Here is a 10,218-nt window from a genome sequence, read left to right as displayed (position 1 = left end):
TTGGGCAGAGGAAAGTCGGACTTTTTGGTAAAGAATCCTATTGGGTAAAGAAGTATCCTGCTGCCGCAGTCTCAGGTGAGTCCTTTCACAAGCTACACTATACTGCCACCTACTGGGACATTGCATATCTGAAGTGTGCATTTCTAAAGGTGCAGCAGTATTTTTAGGACTGGTTTTGCAGACACGGATTATACCTAGTCTAGGACATGAAATCAAGTTCAATAGAAAACTCCATAGCTGTATGAACCTTGTCAAATGTAATTCTCTATCCTTCTCTATGGTGACGACCGAAAAGGTGCTGTCGCGTGGAATCGTGGGAAATGGGAAAAACAACCCACACATCCGGGTAACTTGTCTCTGTCAGACATCACAGGAATATTCAATCCACAGTTTGGACACGGAAAGTTAATCACTTTCAAACTTCGTCTAAATCCATCGAATAACTCATAGGTTGTTGTGCTTTCTAGGTGATTTGAAGCCTGGACGGGAGATCTAATTAGAATAATAATTGTTCTTCTGGTAAGGAAGTTCATTGACAACAACCAGTGTTTAGCTTGCGTGCTAACTAGCTACATTAGCTAGTTAACTTGGCTATAAATAGTTCTAGCTACATTGCTCGCAGTCACGTATGCAGTTACTGTTGCTGTACATTGTAAGTTAACTTCCATGAATTCATTAGAAGTTATAATTGTTGGGTTTTGGTACTGCTTTTCAAGACCAATAGCAGGTTTTAGACAACCTGCAGCAGCCGGGCTTTGCTAGCTAGTTATCTGGCTAGTTAACGTTAGCTCTGGCTACTGAAATTGAGCAGAGGCTTACTAACGATGTTAGTTAAAACCTATACTTTTTGTCCTGGTACATATTTACTCTGTAACTTGGTTGTCTGGAAAACGTAACTCTTGCGTACATAGCTAAAATTCCACGGTTACTAGTTAACGTAATTAGGTATATACAGGTTTAATCACACCATCTTTGGTATCTGACAATGACGTTACTAATTAGATACATTTTGAACCAGTACCATTTGTTTCTTTATACACGTTTGCTTGCTAACTTTAGTTGCATTCATCATATGTAATTAAAAGGTTTATTACAAAAGTCAACTTATAGTTATCTTCCTTAATACGTACCTGCCGTAATATATAGCCTATGCTATTTGACAGTAATCTGTAGTGTAATATCACTCTGATCTGATTCGAAATTGCATTCTTCCTATTTGCTGCAAGACATTTATTGTTCTGCTTGTTTTGTTTCCACCCAGGTACTGAGTATGAGGCAGGTGTAAAATCTTTTTAGTCTTGAAGCTCTGTTGTTGCCCCGCTACCCTTACAGTAACACACTACTGTGTGGTGCCATTCATTCCTTTGGCTGTCAACCTACATGTTCTTACATGAAGAGAGGGGAGAAACCCGAAGGATATCGACAGACGCGACCAAAGACTTTCCCTGCCAGCAATTACAGTGGCAACAGCCACCAGATGCTGCAGGAAATTCGAGAGAGTCTGCGGAACCTTTCACGTCCTTCTGATGCCCCTAAAGTAGACATGGGAGGTGCCGGAAAGGTGTTACCTGATGACCCCAGACAGCAAGGACGCGGTAGCAACCCCAAAAATCCCTACCACAAAGCCTTGCAGGAGATTCGCAAGTCTCTGATGCCTTTTGCCAATGAGCCAAGCTCTTCTGGAAGGAATGCAGAGGTAAACAAACAGATGCTGATGGAGCTGTGTTCTGCTGGCTTTGAGGAGGTAAGCAAAACAGTGTACAGGTGTAAACAAAACTCCAGCTATGTAATTATTAAAGCTTAATAAAATGTGAAGTGAATTCAACTAAAATAATTCTGTGTTGTCAAGTAATGTCCATACTGGTTGCTGTTGAATAATCAGAATTATACCTTAGACTTGGCTCTAAAATGCACACTGTGTTCCTTTTGTTGGTGGGTGACAGGAAACGAATGTGAAATATGAAAGCTATGCAATGTGGAATGACCAGCTTTAATGGCAGCGTGCTCGAGCTGGTATTTTGTCGTGCTTAAGATGTTTTCATCTAGTCAGTTTGTCACATGACATGTCAGCACAGAGGCTGAGTCTAATAACATTTTTGATTTTTCCATTATATCATTAATACATATATTTTCAATTATACAGTGTCATTTGAAAAGCGACTGGTATCTCATTTTTCTCTGCAAGAAAGGAAATATTAATTGGAATTACTGATGGTTATTGAGGTCATGTAAACTCTATCTGCAGTTCTTCTAACTGTACCTCATGCAAACCTTTCTTTTATATCTGTTAATTAATTGCTAGTAAATGATTTGTGTGCAGGAAATGGTGGTCCGTGCTCTGAAGCAGACCAACAGTCGCAGCTTGGAGGCTGCCATAGAGTATATTAGTAAGATGAACTACCAGGATCCTGTGAGGGAGGCAATGGTGGCCGCCCCTCCCCGCCCCAACAATGCAGGCATGAAAGCCCCCGGTACGTATCCGTCCTCTGTGACACACTTTAAAAAACCTCTTCACGGTGGTTCACTGAAATAGCTACTAATTTTGTAGGAAAGAAGTGTTTTTTTGGCAGGCACTTCAGCTATTTTCAGTGGCTAAAGATGCAGTAGTTAAACGAACAATATTATTTTGATCAACCATGCTTTGTGGAGAGGAGTGTGTTTGAAATTAAAATGTTGTGTATTGTATTTATTCGCTTTTTCATATTTCAGTGACCTCTCTTGCAAAACAATTATATATAAAAAAAAAAATTCAGGTGAATGCTGTTAACCTCAAATATAAGTTCTATAACCAAACTAGTGTAACTACTCTGAACGTAATGAATTGACATCAGTTACAAATAAATCCCTAACTGTTTTGTAATTTTTAACTTAACTCTTCTGATTATTATTTGTCTGGTTATTTGTCTTCTGATCTAAAATGATAAAAGTTACTAGAACATAATTTCTTCAAGTAATATTACAATACAGGGTCTCTTTAATTACAGTCACCAGTGGGACCAGGGTCTTATTGCCAATGGTGGCCTGTGAAACACATCAATATACAAAAGATCAATAAACCATCTTAAATGAGTAGCCCTCATTACTCGTTTATTTTAAATTATTGATGAGAATGCACAGTGTTCGTTACAAAATGCTGCCTAAGTCTTTGTGTACATGGACATTACTATCTCAATGATGCAAATAGCGTATATCTTATTTAATGTACATTAAACCTGTAGTGTGGGACCTTTTTTTAATGTTTTTTTTTTTACCTCCCATATTAGTTTGGATGTGTTGTTGTTGTTCATGTGTGTGTAATCTATAAGTACAAACATAACCATAGCTCCCCATGTTCTTAAGGTCTATTATTTTGGAACCACTAGTAATAAAAAAAATAATAATAATAATAAAAAAAATATATATATATATATATCACACACTCACCTAAAGGATTATTAGGAACACCATACTAATACTGTGTTTGACCCCATTTCGCCTTCAGAACTGCCTTAATTTTACGTGGCATTGATTCAACAAGGTACTGAAAGCATTCTTTAGAAATGTTGGCCCATATTGATAGGATAGCATCTTGTTATCCTATCAATGGAGATTTGTGGGATGCACATCCAGGGCATGAAGCTCCTGTTCCACCACATCCCAAAGATGCTCTATTGGGTTGAGATCTGGTGACTGTGGGGGCCATTTCAGTACAGTGTACTCATTATCAGGTTCAAGAAAACAATTTGAAATGATTCGAGCTTTGTGACATGGTGCATTATCCTGCTGGAATTAGCTATCAGAGGATGGGTACATGGTGGTCATAAACGGATGGACATGGTCAGAAACAATGCTCAGGTAGGCCGTGGCATTTAAACGATGCCCAATTGGCACTAAGGGGCCTAAAGTGTGTCAAGAAAACATCCCCCACACCATTACACCACCACCACCAGCCTGCACAGTGGTAACAAGGCATGATGGATCCATGTTCTCATTCTGTTTACGACAAATTCTGACTCTACCATCTGAATGTCTCAACAGAAATCGAGACTCATCAGACCAGGCAACATTCTTCCAGTCTTCACCTGTCCAATTTTGGTGAGCTCGTGCAAATTGTAGCCTCTTTTTCCTATTTGTAGTGGAGATGAGTGGTACCCGGTGGGGTCTTCTGCTGTTGTAGCCCATCCGCCTCAAGGTTGTGCGTGTTGTGGCTTCACAAATGCTTTGCTGCATACCTCGGTTGTAACGAGTGGTTATTTCAGTCAAAGTTGCTCTTCTATCAGCTTGAATCAGTCGGCCCATTCTCCTCTGACCTCTAGCATCAACAAGGCATTTTCGCCAACAGGACTGCCGCATACTGGATGTTTTTCCCTTTTCACACCATTCTTTGTAAACCCTAGAAATGGTTGTGCGTGAAAATCCCAGGAACTGAGCAGATTGTGAAATACTCAGACCGGCCTGTCTGGCACCAACAACCATGCCACGCTCAAAATTGCTTAAATTACCTTTCTTTCCCATTCAGACATTCAGTTTGGAGTTCAGGAGATTGTCTTGACCAGGACCACACCCCTAAATGCATTGAAGCAACTGCCATGTGATTGGTTAATTAGATAATTTTATTAATGAGAAATTGAACAGGTGTTCCTAATAATCCTTTAAGTGAGTGTGCTTATGATTTTAGTTGTACTAATCCTTAGAAACGTTTGAGTAGCCAATACCCAATTTGGCACTTTCTTTTTACAGCATATTACCTGCTTATGAGCTGACTTTGTTTCCACAGTTTCAGGTTCATCTCACATCCAGCAGCCGGTGCTGAGAAGGCAGAGCTGGAAGGGTTCCAAGGACTCCCTACTTCAGAGGCATGTCCCCATGATGGTGGATGGGATGATGTACCGTCCAGATAGCCCTGGACCCCAGGGTGACCTTGCTGGACGAGGCCCTCCCCCGTCCTTCCCACAGGGCCACCCTGGCAACAACCAACGGGCCAACCCTCCCCTACCCCCTCAGGTGCGGAGTGTCACTCCTCCCCCTAACAGAGGCGCCACTCCGCCCCCATCGTCCTGGGACAGTAACCCTTCCACCAAGCGCTTCTCGGGCAACATGGATTACATGGTGCCCCGCATCTCCCCTGTTCCCCAGGGGGTCTGGCCCGATGGATACTCGGCCCCGGCCGCCCAGAACCAGAGGGGCCTGAGCCCAGTGCCTATGGGTCGTCAGCCCATCATCATGCAGAGCTCTGGGGGAAACAAGTTCAGTTTCCCTTCAGGCTGGCCTCAGAATGGCAACTCTCAGTCGGACTACATGGGAGTCCAGAGCGGCGCGGGCAGACAACCGCCGCCCCCCTACCCGGTGAACCAGAGCAGCAGGCAGAGCCCCACGGCTCAGCAAATGCAGGCCGGAGGTCCTGCTTCCTCCCCGTCCTACGCCAACGGCGGCAACCTCCCCCAGTCGATGATGGCGCCGAACCGGAACAGTCACAATCTCGACATGTACGGCGCGCCTCAGCCAAGGTCCCAGGCTCCCACTGGCCCGGGCCAGTCGTCCCCGGGTGGCACCGGCCAGGATGCGTCGCCTTCGTGGTCGCACGGCGTCCCTGTTAGGTCTAACTCCTTCAACAGTCACCAGATGGGCAACAGGCAGGGCCACCCAGCCAGCTCCCAGCCCTCTGCCACCACTGTGACGGCCATCACCCAGGCCCCCATCCTGCAGCCAGTGAAGAGCATGCGCGTGCAGAAACCTGAGCTGCACACCGCCGTGGCCCCCACCCACCCGCCCTGGATGCACCAGTCCCCAGCCCCTCCGCCTGTCACCACCTACCAGGAGCCGCTAACACCACCAGCAGCCATAGCGCCCGGGCCCCAGGTGCCCATACAGGCCGGGGCAGAGGTGCCCAGTTATCAGGGTCCTCCGCCTCCGTACCCCAAACATCTCCTCCAGCACCCTGCCCCACCTTCCCCAGCCTATGACCCAGGGCCTAAGCCTGGTTCTGGGAGAGAGGAGGCTGCCGAAGAGGAGGCTGGCGGCAGCTCCGGTGACCGGCCAGAAGGCCCAGACTCCGCGGTTCCGGGGCCGGAGAAGGAGAATAAACAGATCACCACGTCTCCGGTGCCCGTGCGCCGGAACAAGAAAGACGAGGAGCGGCGAGGAGATCCCAGAGTGCCGCTCTACTCTCCGCAGGCCTTCAAGTTCTTCATGGAGCAACATGTTGAGAACGTCCTGAAGAACCACCAGATGAGGATCCATAGAAAGAAGCAGCTGGAGAGTGAGATGCAGAGGGTGAGAGTACCGCCTCTGTCTGAGATTAGGCTGAACAATGGTCCAATTGTTTCAATTCGGAATTGAAGAAATGCGTGATATTTGTTTATTGGCTGAAAGGCCACCATTTAGGCACAGTAATGGATTATATATATTTTCCGTTTCTAATATATGAAGGGGAGAAACTGTGTTATCATATATACATTTAAGGGTGCAGTTATTGATATTTTAGATATTAATGATAATTGTCAACAATGATTGGTTACAGGTTTGAATGGGTAGTAGCAGTGTAGAGCCCGGTCCAATGTCTTCCCACAGTCTTACTTAAATGTCAGTTTTTCTTACTATTTATTTCCTGTATTTTCATCATTTTGAATGTTCTATTCTTCCCTTCTGCTCAGCTGTCTCTCTCTCTTTCTCTCCTTGCTGTCACTAACAGCTGATGTAGAAGGTAAAGGTATCTCCTATCAATGACCTGAATAGTCCCCACAGATCAGTGACCAAGTAAGCCGCTGTTGAAAGATGGGCCCTTGTAATTAAACAGCTTGAAGCTCCCTGTTGACTGACAGCATCACACTAACTCTTAAGGGAGATGCATGCCTTCTCATCCACTTCCCATGTTAGTGCTCCATCCAGCTTTACTCAGGCTTGCCAAGACCACCAGACATATTGGGAATGTCTGTCATACCCCCCCACCCCCCCCATCCCCTCGATGTGTTTTTAAATGGATCCACCATGTTGAATGTGTGGCTTTACTAATTTGTGGTTAAGTGTTATTTGTGTCTAACGAATGTTCTGTGGTACTCTCCTAAATAAACCAAATTTGGGAGCTTTCCAAAAATGGCTGGAATGTAATCTGTCACTTTTTACTGTGTAGGTGGGTTTATCAGGGGATGCCCAAGAGCAGATGCGCATGATGCTGTCTCGGAAAGAGTCCAACTACATTCGACTAAAGCGGGCCAAGATGGACAAGTCCATGTTCAAGAGGATCAAGACGCTGGGCGTTGGAGCGTTTGGGGAGGTGTGCCTAGCCCGGAAAGAGGACACGGGATCCCTGTACGCCATGAAGACCCTGCGCAAGAAGGACGTTCTCCTGAGGAACCAGGTGGCCCACGTTAAGGCGGAGAGGGACATCCTGGCGGAGGCTGACAATGAGTGGGTGGTGCGTCTCTACTACTCCTTCCAGGACAAGGACAACCTGTACTTTGTAATGGACTACATCCCCGGGGGGGACATGATGAGCCTGCTGATCCGGCTTGGTATCTTCAAAGAGGAGTTGGCTCAGTTCTACATCGCCGAGCTCACCTGCGCCGTGGAGAGCGTCCACAAGATGGGCTTCATCCACCGCGACATCAAGCCGGACAACATCCTCATTGACCGCGATGGACACATCAAGCTCACCGACTTTGGCCTGTGCACCGGCTTCCGCTGGACGCACGACTCCAAGTACTACCAGAGCGGTTAGTACGGCGTGCTCTGCGGCGACGCTTCAGCCCACGAGGAGGGGCGGACGCTGTGGTGGGGGGCCACGCTAAATCTGTTTTGTCTGTCCGTACAGGAGACCATGTTCGGCAGGACAGCATGGACTTCAGTAAGGAATGGGAGCAGGACCCGGCAAACTGTCGCTGTGCCGACCGGCTCAAGCCCCTGGAGCGGAGGAAGGCGAGGCAACACCAGCGCTGCCTGGCCCACTCCCTGGTAGGGACGCCCAACTACATCGCTCCCGAGGTGCTGCTAAGGACGGGTGAGGCTGGGGACTGGGCCGAGGCTGGGGACATTATGGGTTGTGTTTGAAGTTTTGACGCGGGAGGGACATTCTGATATCAGCATAATGTATGAAATGTCACTGTCGCTGGTAGTCGTCTTGGTTTAGTCTGACGTTCGCCTGTGCTACTCCTCTGTTTAAGGATACACCCAGCTGTGTGACTGGTGGAGTGTCGGCGTGATTCTGTATGAAATGGTGGTTGGGCAGCCTCCTTTCCTAGCGACTACACCTCTGGAAACCCAGCTCAAGGTAAATTCCACCAATTCCGAAAGGGCTCATGTTGGCCTGGTTTGATGGGAGTTGTTTTCCTCTGCTCCCTACGTGACGCTGCATTCCTGCCTTCCCGCTAGGTAATCAACTGGCAGAGCACCCTGCACATCCCCCCTCAGGCCAAGCTCAGCCCCGAGGCCTCAGACCTCATCATCAAACTCTGCCGCGGGCCGGAGGACCGCCTGGGCAAAAACGGTGCCGATGAGATCAAGGCGCAGCCCTTCTTTAAGACCGTCGACTTCTCCCACGACCTGCGGCAGATGCAGCCTGCCCCTTACATCCCCACCATTGCGCACTGCACAGACACGTCCAACTTCGACCCGGTGGACCCAGACAAGCTGTGGAGTAGCGACAACAAAGGCGAGGGCAACCACAACGACACACTGAACGGTTGGTTCAGGAACGGGAAGCACCCGGAGCACGCCTTCTACGAGTTCACCTTCCGCCGCTTCTTCGATGACAACGGCCACCCCTACAGCTGCCCCAAGCCCATCGGTGTACAGTATGAGGAGGGCTCTGATGGGGACGAGGCAGACTCTGAGGCCCAGGAACAGGGGGAACGAGAGGAGATTCACAGAGGGGCACAGGGTCGAGATTTGGTCTATGTGTAGGATCTTTGAGGACACATTGGTTCTGCCAGACTGTTGGCTCATAATAGGTGTGTGTTAATGGTTTGTCAGAGAGTGGGTGAAGAGGTTGGGTGTGTGTGTGCGCGTGTGTCTGAGCTTGTGTGTGTGTGTCTGTGTGTGCGATGTGCACAGTGTGTGTAACTACGATATACTATGTCGACACTACAGTCTGGAGGAGGAAGGTTTTTCCCCACACTACAGGTGCATTCATGGTTTGTACAGGGTACAATGTTGTTGACTGTAAACAGTCAAACAAATGAATTGAAAGAACAAATATCAGGGTGCTCTTTGAAGACATACCCCTTTCTAAACCTTTATTTATTTAAGAAATTATAAACTGGTGATGCTAGTTGATATTCAAGTATGGGATAACAGTTTTTTTGCTGGAACATGTTTTTATTGGTTATTGTCTTAATTTATATTTAATAGGTCCATTGCAATGGGGATATATTAGTGATATCACTCTGGTAGAATTTGCAGGGCTAAGTAACTCTTGAATTATTGATTGCTGTGCCTTTTGATCTTCTACTCTTTCACCAAATACTGAATATGGGGAAATAATCTGACTGGCATTTTTAACTAGACTACACTTAGTTGATTGAACTAGGATTTTATGTTTTTCTAATTTATACATAAAATTTATTTATAAATTGTTGTACGCATTTGATGTAAATATTTTTTCATCCTGTTGGTTAGTTGATACTCATTAGGGCAGGCCCTCTTCATTATTCCCCGCTAAAATCTTTATCCTCTGTAATCATTGGTAACGATCGTTCCAAGTTCCTTTTTTGTCCTGTTTTCATTTTGCCGGAAGAGGCCAATCGGAACCTACTTATTGTAATGACTCGTACACAAAACAACTGATGATGACTGAGGCACGCACTCTCCATTATGCTATGTACAATACTTTTTCTAATTTCCATAGCCTTAAAGTAGCATCTGCTTTCATCACTTTCATTCAGTCTCTTAACCAAAGCACTTGAATATGCTGTGTATGGGCTTACTTTTTCGTAAAGGACTAAGGTGGATAAAAGCATGACATTATTTAATAGCTCACAGCTTTGTGTGGATGGATAGGACTCCGGCCTTAATTCCATATTTTCCGCATTAATGAGTGTTTTGGAAAGATCTGAATGTAGTAATGGAATCTGAATACTGCTCTGGTTTCTTGAAATGTTGTAAAGATGTCATAACCTGATAATAGTGTAAATATATTTTGTGGGGTTGGGTGCAGGGAGAGGGGTGATGAATAAAGAATGTTAAACACGGAGCAATCTCACGCATTCCATTTTATTGTGTTTTACACTGGCAACCCTGGAAATA

At 46.1% G+C, this 10,218-nt stretch overlaps 1 protein-coding gene across 3 annotated transcripts; it reads left to right on the top strand.

Annotated features, from left to right (window-relative positions):
• Nucleotides 1-321: 321 nt before the first annotated feature.
• Nucleotides 322-10,174, top strand: lats1 (large tumor suppressor kinase 1). Of its 3 annotated transcripts, none has more exons than XM_029114357.2 (9): nt 322-519; nt 1,262-1,744; nt 2,321-2,471; nt 4,018-4,074; nt 4,757-6,252; nt 7,109-7,691; nt 7,790-7,975; nt 8,139-8,245; nt 8,347-10,174. In XM_029114357.2, exons 2-9 carry the CDS (start codon nt 1,391-1,393, stop codon nt 8,875-8,877), a joined length of 3,465 nt encoding a protein of 1,154 aa, XP_028970190.1. In that variant the 5' UTR covers nt 322-519; nt 1,262-1,390; the 3' UTR covers nt 8,878-10,174. The 3 variants fall into 3 exon arrangements, with proteins under 3 accessions (XP_028970190.1, XP_028970191.1, XP_028970192.1); XM_029114358.2 differs by having other exon boundaries at nt 322-652; XM_029114359.2 differs by lacking the exon at nt 4,018-4,074.
• Nucleotides 10,175-10,218: the final 44 nt, after the last annotated feature.

The sequence above is a fragment of the Esox lucius genome, chromosome 18 (assembly GCF_011004845.1).
Source record: "Esox lucius isolate fEsoLuc1 chromosome 18, fEsoLuc1.pri, whole genome shotgun sequence".
In the NCBI taxonomy this organism is placed as follows: Eukaryota; Metazoa; Chordata; class Actinopteri; order Esociformes; family Esocidae; genus Esox; species Esox lucius.
This window is presented reverse-complemented; position numbering and strand designations above follow the sequence as displayed.